The 20,221-nt window shown below is 41.0% G+C and overlaps 1 protein-coding gene across 3 annotated transcripts in view; it reads left to right on the forward strand.

Annotated features, from left to right (window-relative positions):
• The window catches only part of DOCK1 (dedicator of cytokinesis 1), a 512,522-nt gene that overhangs the window by 110,509 nt on the left and 381,792 nt on the right, over positions 1-20,221 (forward strand). For all 3 annotated transcript variants that reach the window (XM_058544272.1, XM_058544274.1, XM_058544273.1), the window contains 5 exons: positions 1,607-1,704; positions 5,884-5,973; positions 6,307-6,407; positions 10,190-10,324; positions 18,455-18,563. In XM_058544272.1, coding sequence (XP_058400255.1) covers positions 1,607-1,704; positions 5,884-5,973; positions 6,307-6,407; positions 10,190-10,324; positions 18,455-18,563 — 533 coding nt within the window. The remainder of the gene's footprint in view (positions 1-1,606; positions 1,705-5,883; positions 5,974-6,306; positions 6,408-10,189; positions 10,325-18,454; positions 18,564-20,221) is intronic.

Raw genomic sequence — 20,221 nt, forward strand, 5'->3', positions numbered from 1 at the left:
TACACTCTTCCTCCTCAAAGGTGTCCCTCCACTACTAATTTGCCCAGTGGTACCTTTTCCCAAATTTACAATACAGAGGTAAAGCTCGGCCTCCCTCATATCCAGAGTGCCACTAACTTTACATGAATAGGATCCAGATTATTAACTAGTCTCCGTTATAAAAACATTGGTAACTAGTGAAATGTCCCTTACCCTTGGGACCAAGAGCATGTCTGGGTAGCATGTAGCTTTTATCATTACTTCACTTTCAATTAGAAATTAAAACATGTTAACTTCCATGAGGAATGGCTGCAATGTTGAATTCCTGATCATCTCTTTGATGGGCTGCTGCCATTAGTCTTCATGCTGGCCATCATGCTAAGTGCGTTCTCCAAGTCGTGCCATTGAATTCTTGCACCAACCCTGTGAATTAGGCAACATCGTACCCATTGTTCGAATAGGAAAACAGAGGTGAATTTACTTGCCCAAGGTCATATAGTGGTGGCACGGCCCCACTGGTATTGGAGCCTTCGCTTTACATATTCCACAGTACTTGAGGATGCTGTCCCCTTTTCATTTTCTTATTTTTAACTCTTCGTCAGCTATACTCGGGGAGGTAAGGTCAAATAAAGGAGAACGTGTGTTGTGGTGCTCGTCACACATATGCCTTTGGTGTGGTTTGATCCTTAAATTACAGTTGGTGTCTTGTGTTCCCTGAAATTTTACCTATTGCCAAAATTATTTTTCTTTTCAGTATTAGTTAGGATTTTTCTTATGGAGACAATTTCTGTAGCAAAAGTTCATTCCCAGAGAGCATAAACAGTAAATGAGATGCACTTTGCTAATTGTGTTTTTTCTTGTAATGGGATATTAATATGACTTAAAGTGAAAATTGTGTAGGCACATGTTCTTTCCTGGAGATGTTTGGGATTCTGTCTCCATGCCTTAAAGAACATCTTGCTGCCTTAAACAAGATCGTTTCTGGACATCGTCTTACACATTTAGTCTATAAAAACCAATACAGTTAGTCTATGATTTTTCTGTTACACAACAAACAAACAAAAATTCAACCCTAGGGAACAAATGGCCATGGAAGGCCAGGCCAGGGGAGCGTGGCAAGTTCAACACAGCACGGGTCTCAGGGGCCAGGGTTCCTGTCCCCTTCCTGTACTGTCACCTTGCAGTTTCAGTGAATTTGAATTTGCATTAGTTATTTTATCTTTAAAAAAAAAAAAAAATAGATCCTTGTTCTCAAACAGGAAAAACCCCTTTGTCGTAGATGCCGGGTGCTTTATGGGTGAGCCGCCTTCTTACAGGCCCGCTGCTGCTCGGAATCTGCCTTCTTGTGGATTGGAGAGGGCGGTCCTTCTTTCTTAGGATCGCGAATGCATTTTTAAAGCTTCTACATGGAAATCATTTCATAGTAAATGTAGTTGGAAATAATGAATTCAGCCACACTAGGTGTCAAGTATGTTGCTAGAAAGTAATGAAATATTTAGCTGGTGAATGTTTCCAAATAGGGTTGATTTTTCTCTTCAAAAAATTATCTAGAGAACCTCATGTGATGCATGAATAAGGGCGACAGAGTTCTTGCTTGGAGGGACTGATGGTCATTTTCATTTTTCAGTGGACCTGCTGGGGCTTCTGAAGTGGCGATCCAACACCAACCTCCTGCAGCAGAACCTGAGGCAGCTGATGAAAGTGGACGGCGGCGAAGTGGTGAAGGTAACATGGAGCCCAGGGTCGTTCTCTTTCCCTTCCGTATATTAACAGGTGCAGGCACTGCCTTCACAGGTAGTATGGGATTCTGGTTATAACCCCTTTAACGACTAGTTTCTTTTGGATATTGACATACACCTCTGAGTGGACAGAATCCTTCTTGGACTCTGGTCTGGAGGGCGGTCTGGCTTCACTGTGAAGGAAATGGGCTTTGGAATCAACCCAGTCTTGGGTTCTGGTTCCTCTTCTAGTGGGTCCTTGCTGTGGGACCGACAAAGTTAAATAACCTCCTTAAGCCTCACTTTCCCCTGCTGTAAAGTGGAGGCAACAATCGTGCCATCTTCAGAGGTGGTGGAGGTTAGATGAGATACGACATCTTGTATCTGGCACGTGGGAGGTGCTTAGGGAGTGTGGGGTGTGATTATTATTATCATTGTCATTCCCCTCACCATTATTATCAGCCCTGCTTCACGGCTCACCTAGAGCTTCTGTCATTCACTGGGAAAGATAATGGGTGTGTCAGAAAGATCAGAGCTGGGAATCTCATCTTGGCTGTTTTCCTCCCTTATGATCTTGGACTCTTTTCTTAGCCTCACACATAGCAGGCTCTGGAGAAATGTTAGGTGCCCTCTCGAATCTTTATCTATATGATAGGACAGTCAGACTAGGGTGATCTGAGATCCCTTTGAGCACTCAAGTTCTGTAATTCTTTATTGGGTAATTGTTGGTGGTTCTGATATTTTTTTCAGTGTTGGGCTCTTCTTGCCTCTCATCTGCTCAAATGACTTGTCTTTGTATGTAAGGAAATGCATTTTCCTTTTTAGAATGCTCCACTTTGGCCGGTCGATGGTAAGCCACTCCCCACTTGTGATTTGTGAGTGAGGTCTTTATACCAGGTCTGTCTGTCGCTGCCTCAGCTCTTCACCCTCCATGAGAAGTGCTTGCAGAAGGAGGCTTCCTTATCTCTGTAAAAATTAATTACTTAAAGTGGGCTTAATTAAACAGCAATGTGGTTAACTTCAGTGTAAATTAATTTGGTTGCACCACTTTCCTAAGTTCATTGTATAACCATTCAAACATGTCCTCGCTAATCTTCCAATCTTAATCATCTTTTCAGGTTTTTGTCTTTTACCTCTGGCTTGGACAATATTAATTGCATTTTAAACTTCTCCGGGTTCTCTAAATACCCCGATTCAGATGGAAACTGGGTGAATAAGTTCACATAACTTTAGAAGACATACAGTTAATGAAATTTTGTCCCTTTTCATTTTTAAGTCCCTGTATCACATCAGGAATTAGTTGTATTTCTGTTGACCCATTTTTGCCCTTACCAGGGAAAATCTAGAACCATCTTGTCATCTTGTTTTCCTCCATTCCCCTTACCAAACTATTACCAAATCCTGTTGTGAAAACCTTGCTCTCCTTGCAGTGTACACAGTACCCCTCAGGTACCTGGATGACCTGTCCATCCCTTATCTGGTTTGTCTGACTTTATTCTTTTCTATCACCAGCGCATCCTATATGCCCCATAGGCTTAAAGAGGTGAACTGACGTGTCTAAGCCCACAGGACAGTTAATGGGAGCCCGAGTTGGAGGGATTCCCAGACTGCGCAGGGCTCCTTTTACTCTGTTTAGGGACACTGACAGACCGTGTGCTTATTCCATTTATTCAAAGCCTCCCCTCTGTGTATTCATAACTGGTAGGGGAGAGATGACATTGCTTGATAGATTAAAAAAAGTATTTGCTTGTTTAGTAAAAGATACAGTTTCTCATTTTGGTGCAATGAAGATGGTGGTTTTGTTCCTCCAGTGGGTAGTCTCAGGGAGAGGATGGATGTCAAAAGAAGCCCTTTCCTGGCCTCCTCCAGGACATTCGTATCTGCGCACCACTGCGGCTTTACAGCCAGATCAACAAGGCTGCAGCGCTCTGCTGTCATGCTTCTGTGCTACTGACCATGTCGTTTGTCTGGGTCGGGTGGGTAGACCTACCGCAGGGACATTGTGTGAACTGTGACAAGCCAGGGCTTGGCACCTGGTGAGTCTGTTGGTAATAACATTGGGCTATTAGCAGATGGCATAAAGTTTTGACCTTTGCAAAGATTTTACCATCTGAAAATGATGGGAAATGATACAAAAGTAACGAGGTGGTACAGGCCCCAGTAATTATGGCGTTGAGGAAGCCCCTGATGTCCAGACCGGAACGCCTCTTGGTTGGGTGGTTTCATTCTCCTGCCATTTGTATGTGATGCTTCCTGGCATAAAATAGGTGGAGGGTGGCACAGTGGAATATAATGAGAATTTTATGCGTTGATGGGTCTTGGATCTCTTACTACATTTGGGAGCACATCCTCCCTCCTGAGGGAGATCTGTGAGGTGTTGGATTGGCTGCTGTTGCAAGGTTCCCACAGCACGAGGGAGAGCAGTGGGGCGAGCACTGGTTTGGGAACAGGTCCCTGTGGTTTGTTTCCTCAGTCTGAAGACTCCAATAGTTTGAGATCCCCTGTGGGGACACGAAGGCCCTTAGGGTTCTGTGTGGGCTGAGTAGTCCAGTAAGATCTGGACCAGATATCTCATTCAGCCATCCATTTGATGTCCCTGCCATGGGGCTGTCTCATCTATTCTTTTTGTTTTTAAGAACCACCTCATTGAGATTTAATTCATATACCATGAAATTCACCCTTTTATTCTGCACAATTTAGCAGTTTTTAGTATATTCACAGACTTGTGCAACCATTGCCACTATCTAACTTCAGAACATTTTCATCACCGGAAAAAGAAACCCATCCCTGTTAGCAGTCACTCCCCACTCTCCCTGCAACCATCAAGTTGCTTTCTGTCTCTAAAGATTTGACTGTTCGATATAGTTTGTATACATTGAGTCACACAATATATGACCTTTTGTGACTGGCTGTATAATACTTTCAAGGTTCATCCGTACTGTAGCTTGTATCAGAACTTCATTCCTGTTTATGGCTGAATAATATTCCATCATATGGATATGCCACAGTTTGTTTATCCATTCATCAGCTGATGGACGTTTGGGTTGTTTCCACATTTGGATGTTTACGAATAAAGATATTATGAATATTCATGTACAAGTGTTAGTGTGGTCATATGTTTTCCATTCTTTTGGCTATACAGCTAGGAATGAAATTATTGAGTCACATGGTAAATCTATGTTTAACCCTTGGAAATATTGTCAAACTGTTTTCCAAAGCCATTGCACCATTTTACGTATGTATAAGCAGGATATAAGGGCTCTAATTTCTCTACATTCTTGCCCACACTTACTGTCACTCATCTTTTTATTATAGCCATCGTCGTGGGTGTGAAGTGATATCTCATTGTGGTTTCAGTTTGTATATCCCTAACGACTAATGGTGAGGTATCCATCTTTCATTCCTTTTTATGGCCAATATTCCATTGTATGGCATTCTGCCTATTCTTGAACTCCTCCACAAACAGGGAACGCTTTACTGCCAATATAGTTTTCCAGTTCATCTTACACGTCTTTCAGGGGATGATGGGGAGAGAGTTTGAGGCCAGTTTCTAGTGTGACATAACTTTAAAGTCTCCTCATCTTTTCTTAATTAAATTCATGATGTTTTGTCATTCTATGCTATAAAATTTGTTTGGTGAATTATAGTGGGATATAAAAGGAATTTCTAAATTACTCTTGAGTAAAAGCACTTCCTGGCACTCTGCTGTGTACCTCAGTTTCAGAATCACACACCTTTTCTGTCCTTGGGCATCTGGGTCTGTAGAAGGTCCTTTATTAGGCTCAGCTGGAAATTTGTCCCTGTGTGACTTCTGCCCACTGCCTAGCTCAGGTCCTACACTCAGAGTGTGTGGGATGAGTCAGATCCAGTCTTCCCAGAGTTCCTATTGAGCTATTTGTCACCAGACTGATAGAAACCAGGAAAAGGGTTGGAAAGGTCCCATGGCAAGGGGACTGTAGGGCACCCCTCTGCTGTCAGTCTTCCTGTTTGGCTCAGGGTGCTGTGTCTTTGTTCTGAATTCACTCATTTCAGATTTTTGTCTTGTGCATCTAATGGCTGGGAAAAATCCCTGAAGTTAATTTGGGAAGGGTGGGTATTGGGAGTATTACCAAAGATGGTAGTTATTCTGGGTTGGGAGAAAGCTGGGTGAGTTTACTTTTTCTGCTGACTTTTTGTGTCTCTGTAGTTCCTCCAGGACACCTTGGATGCCCTCTTCAACATCATGATGGAGAACTCCGAGAGCGAGACTTTTGATACGTTAGTGTTTGATGCTTTGGTAAGAGGCCTTTACTTTTCATCTGCTCAGATATTAAGGTGTTCTTTCATGCTGCAGTCTTTGAAGCTGGGGGAGGGGATCCATCACCGTAACCTTGAAAGCGTTTTCAGTTGTAAATCCAATCAAAGCAGATGAATTGAGAGGGAGAAAGTTTCTTTCAGTGCTACACTATAGTTAAGCAAATGTAATTTCTAGGGTAAGAAGAGGTGAACGGGCTAACTTCTGTCTGAAAATGTTATATAGTTTATTGACTCACATAGTAGTGCAAATGATTCAGAGGAAGATTCCAAAACGGTTTGCATTGTTTTGCTAATGAAAATATTAATTTAACAGGTATTTATCATTGGACTCATTGCTGATAGAAAATTTCAGCATTTTAATCCTGTTTTGGAAACCTACATTAAGAAACATTTTAGTGCAACATTAGCCTACACGTAAGTTCTTTCTTGTTATAAAACCAACACTTCTTTTCTGTATGTTTGTTATTAAGGAGTTTTCCATTACTTTTGTTTATGATTGTACATTTCCCCCCTCAAAACTGTGTATTTACTGGGATGGTTTTTATTATTGTTTCCCTCTTAATGAACCTGAAAATCTTGTCAAAAGAGATTTGTGATAAATTATCATAACATTCTGGCCTAAGTTCTTGTTCTCCTGCACACTTTCCATTTGTCTTTGAAATTTTCACCTGATGTTCGATGAAACTGATGCATGGATGCAGAGGGCCTGCCACACTGCAGCTTCCCGAGGAGCGTTTGATGAGTGGATAAATGGATGTGTTCCTGTTTTGAGATTATTGGTTGTTTAGTGTGAATAAAATTCAGTTTTATACTTTCCAATATATCTTTTTGCTCTGTAAAGAGTGCCTTCCCTTTTGTTCGAGAAGCTTCAGCTGTAACTAACTTGTAATCTTACTGCCTACGCAGCTGCTCTTGACCTGCCCCCACATGCCCGTACATGCCCCTGTGGGTCTAGTAAGGTACCAGAGGGACTGTGCCATGCCTGGGCCGAGAAGCAGCTCTCCTGGTGGTGATGAGCACAGTCCTGGGACTGGACCACCTGGGCCGACATTCCAGCTCTGTCGCTTACAAGTTTAAGTTGCTTAACGTCTCTGGGCTTCAGCCTTCTCATCTGTAAAATGGGCATGATCTTAGGGTTTCCTGAGAATTTTAATAGGTTATGACATGTCAAGTGTGGAATAATCCCTTGCACTTAGAAACCATTAGCAATTGTTAGGTTTTGTTATACTTATAATGATTAGAATGAGTTATTCTTTTCCTTCTCATGGCGGGATTTATTCAAACTTTTTATTGTGTGAGTTGCAGTGAAAAAAGACAGATTTAAGTAATTTCTTTAAGAACACCCACTTAGAATCATTAGAAATGATTCTCTTTAGTGACAGTAAATTGAGTCAAAGCTCCCATCTGTGTCTTGACCATCTTTAGGTCAAAACCTGTCTTCCTTGCCTGTGTGCAGCCGTGAGCTCGAGGTCAGAGATCTGACGCCCATGGTCCTGTCTCTGATTCTTTCTAGTCAGCCTTGAGTGCATGTTTATTGCAGGGCAGTGGGTGGAGCCCGAGTGGGCAGAGAGCTGCAAGGAATGTCCTCACGCACACTGTACAAGCTGCCACAAGTCCTTTGTGCTTGCTTGCTAATAAATGTTTGTTTAAGACATTTTGTTCTCTCAGCAAAGATGCCCAGTTTGTCCACAGTTTGGACCATTCCTTACAGACTGTGGGGAGGGCAGATCAAGTGGCACCATCTTGCTATAGCAACAAAACACAACCCTTGCAGGGTTCATGCAAGTGGCCTGTAATCTGCTGTTGATGCGACGTGATCTCCATGTGTCACTGTCACAATTCTGCTTCTTTATTGAAACACGGCCAAACTGCTCTTCTGAGATTAGATTTTGTACTTGAATCTCAGGAAATCAGAACAATGAATAAGCTTACCACGCTGCATTCTGGACCCTTTTGTTGGAATGCCCCTTCCATGCCATGCTGTTGGAGAAAGAATGAATGCACTTATTCTCATAGGGAGTTTTGGCAAGTTAATGGGAGAAACAAAAAGTACCATTTTATCTTTGTTATGATGGGACTGAGTTGAGAATCGGTATCCTTTCATTCAGTCTCTGTCATCTGCTGAAAAGGAAATATTCATTTTGGAAAATAAGTATTCTTATCATGTTTTGATAAACTAGCAACCCCAAGTGGTTCCTCAGCTGTTTGAACCTGAGTATTTACGCCTTGAAATACCAGAGGCGATAACTGTGATTCACACAGTTCTAACCAAATTGTGAAAAGTTGTCTCTGCGCTAATGAAGTGCTTATGGCGTTCTCTGGGCCAGGGAAACTTTTGTGCTAAGGATTATCACACAGAGTCTCTCTCCCTTTCCCTCTGGAAGGCTTGGCAGGCACAGACTTAGGTTACACTCTCTTCCAGGTAGTTTGACATTTTTCATCTTTCTTCATAAAGAACTACAAGAGAAGAAATTAAAGGTGACTGTGGGCAAAGGGCGTTACTACTTAGCGCTCCAGCTCTCATAGACAGCTCTCCTGCAAGCTAGTTCTTGGGTTTTGGAGCCCCATCAAAGTGACCAGTGCTGGTCCAAGCAGAAGGGAGCGAGGCATAGGCTTTGGGGACTCTTCTTCCAGAAAAACAGCAGGACAGGCTCCTTTCTGTCCACAGAGCTACCTTTTCCAGAGCTGGTTCAGGCTTGCCTCCAGTTAGTTGATACTCCATTTGGTCTGCCCCTCTCCGCTAGTGCCAAGGGGTTTGAGCTTTCTGCGGTTACAAGATGGCCTGGCTCGTATGGATATGCGTCTTTTGACTTCCAGATTTATTTTCTGGTTCTGGGTCATTCTCTTTGCAAATCATTCCTTCTTTTTATTCTTTTCTGTGATTCATCTGTTGGAAGAACTCCCAAAATGCATTATATGGAATGTGTATTGCTTGGGATATTAACAGCTTAAATAAGAAAAGGTGTGTGGTCTGATAAATTTGGGAAAATAAGTTAAACTGAGTGAAAACAGGTTTTACACTAGGACCTTAGATGTTGTACTGTGCCTTGAGAACCACCAAGAGACATAAATGGTGAGTTAGCCTTCCCGGCATAGGGTCCGGTGGAACCTGTGGGAAGAGGACCCCTCTGGCCTGGCTTCTTCCAAGGACACCTGCAGGAATTCTCCTCTGAGAGGGTCAGATTTCTGTGCTAGAGTTCTGCAACCTGATCAGTGTTAGAAATGACGTCACATCCACTCAGTCACCTGAAAAGCTTTTTCCTGTGATTTATCAGTAAAATCGTTACTCTCAGGGCTGTTCCGTGGTCATCCATAACTGAAGTTACAGTTGCTCCTAAGAGTGTCTCATAATTATCTCAATGAATAGTTTGTGCGTGCTGGCTCCAACCTAACCAGAAATGCTGTCAGTACCCTAGCAGGTTCCTTTTGTGACTATAATGAATATTTAGAAGGCACAGTGAATTATTGTTGATTACCTGAAAAGTTGGGGAGCAGAGACATTTGGTTAATGGGATAATCTTGTTGGTGGTTGTCATGCAGGTTGCACATATGCTGCTAGTTTTTGGAGCGTTATCGTGCAGCCCAGGACGCTAACAACAGAAACTACATTGAAGTTAATTTAGTTGTTCTTTTATGATTTAGAAGGCATTGCTTGAGGGTCATTCTTCTGAACAATGATTATTAGTTTATGGGCCAGTAGTGATAGAAAATGTAGAAGTTTGGGCAGAATTAAAAATTGATTATTACTACCACTTTCTCTATAATTTGAAAATTACACATGCTCAATTTAAAAAAAAAAAACGAGCGTTACAAAAATGGATATGGCTAAAAAGAAAATCCCTTTGATTTTGTTGTTTAACATTGGGAAAGCTAGTTTACCTATCTAAGTCTCTGCTTCTTCATCTGTAAATTAGGAATAATACCGTACTCTTTGCCTTATACTGTTGTTGTGAGGATTAAATTACATAATACATTTAGAAGCTTAGAAAAACATCTAAAACTTAGAAAGTGCTCGTTAAATGCTCAGATGTCAGTCCTCTGAGAGTTATTTTATGGGTCACTTTATCTGTTGAGAATACATTTTACAAGTATGCATGAACCAAAAGAAAAATAACCCATTTGTGTATTTCTGTCCCAGTTAAGAATTGAGATACTTATTTTCTGAACTTATTAATTTGTGTTTCCGTTATGAGTAGGAAGCTGACAAAAGTTTTAAGAAACTATGTGGACAATGCTGAGAAGCCGGGAATAAATGACCAGCTGTACAAAGCTATGAAAGCTCTAGAGTACATCTTCAAGTTCATCGTGCGCTCCCGGATCCTGTTCAATCAGTAGGTATCGCCCGTGCTGGTTCTCCAGCGGACTTCTGGGTAATCCTTGACTTCCTGCCTTTTCCTTCTCCTTTCCTCTTCCTCTTTCTTCTTTCTCTTCCTCTCCTCTTTTTCCTTCCTTTCTAGCCTGACAGAGCAGTAACAAATGGCAGTACTGCGGGAGAGTAGCCCCCCTTTACAGTGACTGCTCCTGGGCGGTGAAATGCAAGCCTTGAATTTGAATTTTGAACTCTGTTCCCAAGTCTGCAGTGTGTGCATGTGAGTCAGACATTGTCTACTGAAAGTATTCATAGTCCTTCCAACATAGTGCAGGGTGTACGCCAAGGGTTCTGAAGTTCTTTTCAGTATATCTTTATATGGAAAAAAGCCCCCAAAGAACAAACAAAATTAAAATAAACAACAACAAAAAGCCAAGACCAACTTAAGTTGCCTGACTTGGGAAGACTTGCCTCCTCTCTTTTCTTCAGCCAGAATAGTGTTTTGTTTCTACAGATAGATTCTCACATAGGAAATTGCCATGTGAATGGACACTCAGTTGTTTTAGCTTAGTGACATCTTTCACATACTATCTGGATGAATTTATAAATTGTTTTTGAACTTTAAAGTGGATTGGGGTATTTATGACTTCATTGTTTATAGAGAACCTTCATATTTTTTTCTAGATTTCTACAGCTTAAGAGCTGTGCAAAAATAAAAGAGCTTTCGGTTGGCATACAATATTTAACTCTGTGAATGAAGATTTGTGGAAAAGGCGTAGACTGAGTGTTGGGGTGCTGAGGTTGACTCACTCTGCTTGTTTCTTTTGGAGGACAGCTGCTTTGGGTGACCTGCTGCGAGTGGTGTTGGTTCATGTTGGTTATTCAAGGTTGATGTTCTTATAGTGAGTTCTAAACACAGAGATGGAGTTCATGAACCAATGTCCCTCTGATTTGGGGAACACACGTCACCTTGTAAAAGCACAGTGCTCTGGAAACACATCCATGAAAACAGAATTGAGCCAGTGTGGACCCAAATCAGTACCTCCCTATTTCCTCTTCACTTTATCTTTGTTGGCCTGAAGTAGCCTTCTCCAGAAGGGCCCAGGAGAAAGGGAAGGCATTCAGAATCCAATCTTGTGTGCACCATGGTGCAAATAAAGCCAAAGGAGCGAATTATTGACTGTGCGTAGAGCTATGAAAGTCACAAAGAGGGTAGTACCCACCGCTGAGCAGTGGTTACAGCCCCTGTGTTACTGCTCAAGGACTGATTGTGCTTGTGCTCACTCTGAGGTTCCCAGGATTTAAACAGCACTCTCTACACTGCCATTTTTATGTATGAAGAACCACGGTTTGAGGCCGTCATGCTTTCATCCTTGACTAAGGCATCAAAGGCACACTCTTTTATTTTGCTTATTTATTTGCATGAATCTTGATGTGGATCAAAGCTTTCTCTTTTCTTAAGGGTCAAAACCACGGATGATTTTCTTACTGTCAGGTGTGAAAGATGACCAAGTAAACTAGGTTTTGTTTTCCTGTATTTTATTTTTTTCAATAAAATTAATTCTATGAAAATGAACTTCTTGGCACTCTCTATCTTGCTTTTATATTTTTCCTCACTAATTTTAAATCTTGGATTACCCTAAACATCTCACTAAGGTGAGACCATCAACATGAACGAACAGAATAGTCAGGTGGTGTGGGTTTTGTCATGTTTTATTTGAAAAAATTTTAATCTTGTACAATTTGTGATCTACAGGACATCGAGTCAGGGGTTTAATGATGCTCATCTCCTTTCTAAACACACTGCTGACTTTCCTTCTCATTCAGAGATTAGTAATCAAACAAACGTGCATTGATAGTGTGTTTCTATTGTAGTAAATGCTATAATCTTTTACAAAATAATGCTGCTTAGAAAAGATTGGGGTCACCCAAGTGGACCAGTAGCAAAATTATTTCTCTCTCTCTCCTTAATCTCTTTCAATCTCAAAAAACAAATGGCATGAGATCTTAGAACCATAGTCCATAAACATTATTGAGTTTGATCTTATAAAGATTAGGAATATGATTGGCTGCATGTTACAGAAAAAAACAGCTTAACGTGGCTTAACCAGATGAAGTTCACTTTTTTTTCCGCACAATGTGGAGCCCAGAGGAAGAGTCCAAAGCTCATGCACTTGGTCCCTGGTGTCCCCGTGTCCTTGGCTCCTTTTATCTCTCTGCCCCACCATCCTTAGGTTCTTTCTCTTTATCTCACAGCCCCCAGGTGGCTCCTGCCCCTCCTGGCATCAGGACTGCCTTCCAGGAAGCAGAGAGGGGAAGGTGAAGGGCAAATAGCTCTTCCAATTACTCTCCTTTTAAAGAGCTTTCCCCAGGCCCTACAAAGTGTCATGTGTCTTCATCTCATTGGACAGAACTGTGTCACTGACCACCCAGGTGCAGGGGAGGTTGGAAAGGATTTTTAGATGGGCTTATTGATGCTTCCAACAAAATCAGAGTTCTTTTAGTAAAGTAGTAAGGGAGAAATATATATTGGATAGGCCATTAACATTCTCTTCCTCAAGTTCCTTTTAACCCAGAATTTCTGTTGCCTGACAGCTTAGAACGTCCCTAACGTACTCCGGGTTACTAAATCCTACTTAGTTATGCTCCTTAGAGCCCTCCTTCTCCATTAGTTTGGGGGTCAGTCTCTGAGACTCTTGTCACCACTATCTCCTTAGTTTTAAATTGTTGGAGCCCTAAGTGACCCACAGACGTGATTCAATCCCACTATGTTTCGCAGAAATGGAGTGAAATGCTCAGCAGACCCTTGCCTGTGATCCAGGGAGTGTTTTATGTTTGACGTTGTTAGGAATGCCTTGGTTTTGGCGCTTGGCAGCATGGTGTTGGCACAGACTAAGATCCCAGTGCCGGCCTTTGTCCTGGAGTGGCCCTCACAGGAGCCAAGCCTGGTCCCAGACTGAGTCTCTTGGCTGGGATAACTTGTTCATCAAGAGCTGATACTGTCCAGGGAGACGGTGACGCTTCCTAGGCCCCCCACAGCCCTTGTCTTAACCTCATCTTAACCAAAACTATAGTGATGGTGGTGATTTTGGTAATCAGGATCCCTTCTTCTGTCCCTCCCTCCCTCCCTTGTCCCTTCCTTCTTCCATAAGTACTTAATGAGCTTTGGAGCCCTCGCTGTATCCCAGACCTTAATAGTTTATTGACCTCATTTTTTTCTCTAAATGTTGCCTGAATGTGTATCTTGGCTGCCTTCTACGATTCTTGAGGGCAGAGAAGGACATACGTTCCTTTTGAAACTTAGAACACAGTGTAGCCACATTGTATAGATATGATAATACTTCTTAAATTTAAATCTATAGTCTAAAACTCCTGAGAAGATTCTATGGGTAGGAAAAAAAAATCATGACCTTAAAATCATGGACGACAGGGCCAAAGACTTGTAGTAAAGTCTTGTTCTCTCCCTCCCCCTCTCCCCGTATCCTACCATTTCAGTAGTTCTTCATCTGTGATATCAAAGATGTTAATTTTAGATGAAATTATATTGCTATTTTGTACAGGCTGCTTAAAGAGAAAGAAGTCCTGTGTCCTACACAGACGTGTGGAATGTTTGATCGGTGATAAGCTCTAATCAACTCTCATGTGTGAGGTTTTCAGAGGTGGGGGGAAGCCAACTAGACCTCTCATTTTCTTACCTGCAACACATTTATTACCTTGGGAAAAAAACAATTGTGTTCACAGCTGGAATTGACAAGTGTGTTTTCCTTTTTGCAGTTGGAATAAACTTTTGAGGTCTTTTGTTTTTCTTCTTCTTACAAAATGGCCTGCTGTATTTTCATATAATGTAGTAGCCTTGTAAAATTCCAGGATAATTGACAGCAATTATTCTTCCCAAGAACAAAGGGGTGAAAGTTTGGAGATGAAGATCTCGAAGCCTATCATAGTTATCCCACTATCTTTCTCACTATGCAAATCTGTACTTTTTGTTTTGTTTAGAAAACTCATTTTGTTTTGAAATGAGAACAGCGGTTTTAAAACCCTGGCCTAAAGACGTTTGGTTCGTGGGGAACCCACAGAAAGATTCCTGACAGCCAGGGGCAGTTCTCCGCTGGTTCTTGTTTGTCTGTGTTTTCTGTGTGGGCGGATCACATTAACTAGAAAGCCAGAAAACAGACACATCCCGCATCAGACCTTCGGAATTACTAATGCCAGTTATCGCTGTGTTCCTCTTCTGTCTTGCTGGTGCTTTGCAGAGTTTTTGCCTGTCATCTGGTGTTGGCTTTGTGAATAATTAGTTATTGATCATGAATAAGTTGCTGCAGATCTGTCATTTTGCTATCATTTCCTGGGTCACAAAAATAGAATGTAGGTTGTAGACAAAGATCTTGTCATTCCTTGTTAATGAATACTTAATAATATTTAAATAGAGAAAGGAATGATGACTAGGCTTTATTCATCTCTTTATCTGCTGATATCCCTTTGACTTCTCTCCTCTTATGCCTTCCTCCAGCTCAAGTGGGTCAAACAAATGACTCTTTTTGGTTTATTTGATAAAACCAAGAGGTGACGCTCTAGAGACCTCACTTTCATTACAGAAAGATGCTTCAAAAGGATTGTTGTAAAGTACTAACCATTTATATGTTTTAAACATGATGGTTGGCAGCAGAGAAACTAATAATTAAATTTTTCATCCTTGAGGGATTCTTGGAGAATTTTAAATATAAGAAAGACTCATTAATTATACCATATGGATTTCGAAGCTTGTGTTATTGGGGGATACAGATTTAGAATTGTGATCTCTTTCTTGTGGATTTACTCCTTAATCAATATGAAAAGATTCCCTTTATCTTTTGATGAGGATTTGCATGGAATACCTTTTCCCATTCTTTTACTTTCAACCTTTCTGTGTCATTATATTTAATGTTTGTCTCTTATACACAACGTCTAGCTATATTTTTATTTCATCCAGTCTGAAAATCCTTTTGAGTATTTGAGTTACTCTACATATAATGTGATTAAGTCATATATTAGGTTTATAGCTACTGTATTTCTGTTAATTTTCTCTTTTGCCCATTTGTGTTATTGTTCCCTTTTTTCCTCTTTTTTTTTTTGTCTTCTTTTGTACCAATCAAAATTTTCTCTTTATCCTTTTCTCCTCTCAACATGTTAGTTAAGCATTCTTTTACTATTCTTTTAATGATTATCCTAGAAATGACAACATGCATGTTTGACTTATTATAGGGTAATTGAAATTATTTTACCACTCCCCTGATAATGCTAGATAGGGCTAGAAGAGTAGAACATTTTAACTCCGTTTACTTTCCCTTCTTTTTTTTTTAGTATTGTCTTGCGTTTCAATCCCACATGTATTTTAAACCCCATAGGATACTACTGTTACTATTTTTTAGTTAGTATTCATTCAATATATTATATATTTATCGTTTATTTTTTCATTTTTCTTTCAATTTCATGTTTTTCTCCAGAATAATTTTCCTTCTGCTCAAAGAACTCCCAGTAGAATTTCTTTTACTGTAAGTCTGCTACAGGTTTTGTTTGTATGAAAATCATTTATTTCATCTTTGTTTTTGAAGGATAATTTCATTTACTGTGGAAGTCTGGATACTGGCAGTTAGTTTCTTCCGCCAGATACTATTCTGTTCTCTTTTGGTTTCCATCATTTCTGGTGAGAATTCGGCTTTCAGACTTATTGTTAGATCTTTGAAGGTAATAGTGTCTTTTTTTCTCTCTAGCTGCCTTTAAAATTGTTTTCTTTTTCTGTGGTTATTAGCAGTTTTACTATGGATTGCATAGGAAAGCTTTGCTTTTTATTTATCCTGCATTGGATTTTTAGAGTTTCTTGAAGTTTTGAATTGATGTCTTGTATTAATTTTGGAAAATTCATGGCTATTCTCTATTCTAATGTTGCATTTGCTCCCTTGTATCTCTCATTTTCTTCTGGACCTTCAATTACGTGTATATTAGATCCTTTCATTGTGTCCTACTATTTCTAACACTCTTTTCTGTATTTTCCATCTCTGTGCTTCTGTTTATCTTCCTGTTGACTGTCTTCTATTTCACTAACTCTGACTTTTGCTCTAATCTCAATTTAACCCATATAATGAACTCTTAATTTTAGATACTATATTTTTTAGTTTTGTAATTTTCATTTGATTCTTTTCTTCAGATTCATTTCTCTACTAAAATTTTCCACATTATGTCCTATTTTCTCCATCTCTCCATTTTCCATATTTCCATCGTTCTATTTCTCCATCTTTTCCTCTCTGTTTTAAAATATAATAATTATATTTATTTAGACATTCTTGTTAGCTAACTACAATATCTTCACCTGTGGATCTGTTTCTATTGTCTTCTTTTCTTCCTTGATTTGGCCACCTGGCCTGGTGTTTTGCTGTGTTTAGTAAATTTTTTTGTTTGTTTTGTGAGGAAGACCAGCCCTGAGCTAACGTCTGTCGCCAATCCTCCTCTTTGTGCTGAGGAAGACCGGCCCTGGGCTAACATCCATGCCCATCTTCCTCCACTTTATATGGGACGCCACCACAGCATGGCTTGACAAGCGGTGCATGGGTGCGCGCCCGGGATCCGCCCCCGGGCCGCCGCAGCGGAGCGCGTGCACTTAGCTGCTATGCCACGGGCCGGCCTGTGTTTAGTAATTTTTGTTTGACTGCAGGGCTGTGTGTATGTAAAATGGTACAAGCTGCAGACGATGTGACTTCTTCCAGAGATGCTCATCCTTTCCCCTTCTAGGCAGAGAAAGCAGGGCCGATCCCGAGGGGCTGTACTGAGTCAAGGCTGCGTGGCCTTGGTAAGCCTCAGTCTACGTTTGGTTTGCCCCTGGTTCTCCAGGGTTTTCAGCTGAGAGTCTGTGGTGTTATTTGGGGCTCCTCTCCCTGGCATTTTCCAAACTCTATTCCTTATCTCTGGAGACTGATAGAAACTCCGCTTTGCTTTACAGAGGTTTTCCTTTTGGTTTTTAGCCTCCTACCCCAGGCAGCTCTAGGAAATGGCAGATGTCCTGAGGGGGGAGAATGACTGCATGCTTGAGGCCTCCCCAGGTGTTTGCAGATGTTGCTGTCTGCCCAGCACTGCTCCATATCACCTGCAGCAGAAGTTTGTGACACCACTGTTTGATTGTTTTGGTACACCATTTAAGCACACACCATTTGAAAACCCTTAGTTACAAAACAGATACAGTAGGTTGCAATTTCTCATTTTAGACAGAATTTGTTGCTTTATAGTGGAACTCATTTAAATATAAGATTACCTCTAGGGTAATTAATTAGCACTTAGTTTACAAAATTTTGCATTGTACACAAGTTTTCAGGTATGGTATACTTTTAATTAGGTGGAAAACTAGTCTACATTAATAAAATGTCTGAGTTGCAACATTTTAAAATGCAAATACATTGCTTTTTCGTAACAGCGACTTGAAGTAACTGCTAATAAATAATTTATAGATGAAACTTATAATTAGCAACATATATTTGCATACATGTAACTAATGCACAACTTCCTTAGTCTCCATTTATTATGTTCTATCTCTTGAAAGTTTTCCTGTCACCACCAATTCTATGATGAATGAATTTGTATAGTATTATTACTCTGAAATAATTTTGTGTTCACTATTATAATGTCATTTTCAAATGGTTATAAGATCATGTTAAATTTAGGCAATTAAGTATCTTTGTGATTGTCAATTATGGGACGTTATAGGTTTAAAAAACATTGGCAGGAAATATACCAAAAGTGTCAGTGGTGTAATCTCTGCGGGGTAGAGTTAAAGCTAAATTTCTCCATCTTTCCTTCCTCTCTCCCTCTGTCTTTCCCTCCTTCCCTCCCTTTTTATATGTTTCTGTGTTTTTTCAATTTCTAAAATGTATAATGTTAAAATGAACCAGCAATAAGTGGTATGATTCCTCATCAGTTTCTTCAGTGTGAAGGCGTATCTCCATAGCTGATGGTCCAGATTTCATCTGATTCCCAAATTGCCTGTCACGTTCAGTGGATGTTGAGGACATTCCCTCCCATTCTAACTTGTCACCCACGCAGCGCCTTTGATGGCTGGAGATGCAGGAGAAAGAGTGGTGGGGTGCCGTCTGGCCGGCCCCACCGAGTTCTGTGTGTTCCTTTGCAGGCTGTATGAAAACAAAGGCGAGGCCGACTTTGTGGAGTCCCTGCTGCAGCTCTTCCGCTCCATCAGCGACATGATGAGCAGCGTGTCGGACCAGACGGTCCGGGTGAAGGTAGGCCCTCGGTTGCAGCAGCACCAACCATGCTCCCGGCCAGCTGTGAGATGCTGGCCTCCCCGTGCGGGCCGAGAGAAGCAGGCACTGACGACCTCTGAAGCCTGAACTTGAGCAGAAGGCCAGGAGTCGCTTTTGTGGTGAACATAATCATGCTTCCTCTGTAATGAAATGGCTTTTTGCTTCCATCCTAGGTGCCCTTAAATAATGTCATTGCTATCTCTGTGCTCCTCGGCAAGGAGAGGTTCTGAATTTACTTTGTGTAAATGTGGGGAGGTGGATGAGAAGAATGTTTTACCTACCCGTCACTTGTCAGGGTATCTCATCACTTGTCAGGGTATCTCGGTATCTGAGCAGATGTGGGAGGCTGAGGCTGTGGGTGCCCCAGGCATCAGTGACACCTCAGGCTATGCTGTGGAAATGATCATACATCTTCAGCCTTCAGTGTGTCTTTTGCAAACAGTGAGGGATCCAACCTTCCCATGTTCCTGCTGTCCTCACCACCTTTGATTACCGTTCTTGCCCTGTGGCCCTTTGGCAGAAAAATACTTTCATCTGAAGCGGGGTCTGAGTGTTCTTCAGGACACTGCTGGTGTGGAGGTACCAGGAGGCGGAGCGTGGGGAGGGCTCACAGAGCAGCCTCAGGACCCGCATACTCTCTGGCATCCCTCTTCTAGTGATTTCTACGGGGCTGTCTTATTGCAGAAGGAGGGGGTAATTTGCAGTTTGCTGCCTGTGCTAATTCCTTCAAAGAACAAGAATCTTCCAAATGATTAACTTGCAGCTTTCACTCCACTGCTCATCGTAGCTGCCTCAATTCTTACTTTTCTCTTTTAATGTTTTTTTAATGTATAATTTCAGAAAACATCTTTATGGCTATTGTCTTAAAAATGTTTTGGGAAAGTCATTTCCTAGCTTTAAAGCTTACCATTTGGTCTGGAACGAAGATGTATGTGTGCTCAGATGTGTCTCATGGTTGCCGTGACCTGGGGAACCAGCTTAGCGAAACCTGAATAAAGTCATAATGTCCCTTTCATCTCTGAGGGATGCAGCTGTCTGGCAGAGCCGTTGGATTCTTCAGTATAATTTCTGGATCTTATGTGAATTTGTTGTAAAAAACTGGTGATCTATAGAGAAAGCTGTGTGGTGTGTCTATTAAAGTTTTAAGTTAATTATTTTGGCAACTTGATATTGCCTAAAGCTCCCTTATTGTTCCAAGGTTAAAATTAGCAACGTGTTTAGTACATTTACTATTAAATCCTGTGGCATTTTACAGACTCAGGTAGTGTAAGAATAGATAAAAATTACAGGAAGTTTTGAGCCCAGAAGTAATTTTAGATTTCTAAATATACGCTAACATTATTCAATTAGATTGGGCTTGGCTTGTGTCTGCCCACCTTCCTTGATGTCAGTCATTTAGTGACTGGAGACTTGGAAGACCTTCCTTCAGTGGGTGTTTTATTGTAAGATTCGAATGAATTCAGTGACGTTCACGCATTGATGCAAACCTCACCTCTGCAAGACAGATGACTGGGTTTTATTTGAAATGTTGTCTCCCTTGCTGCTAATTTTGTATTTTGTTCTTTTATAATAAGTGCTCTCTCAACATCTGAGATTTACCCTGGTTTTTGTGTTGTTTTAACTCTTCAAGTTTTGCT

Source organism: Diceros bicornis, chromosome 6, assembly GCF_020826845.1.
Source record: "Diceros bicornis minor isolate mBicDic1 chromosome 6, mDicBic1.mat.cur, whole genome shotgun sequence".
NCBI lineage: Eukaryota > Metazoa > Chordata > Mammalia > Perissodactyla > Rhinocerotidae > Diceros > Diceros bicornis.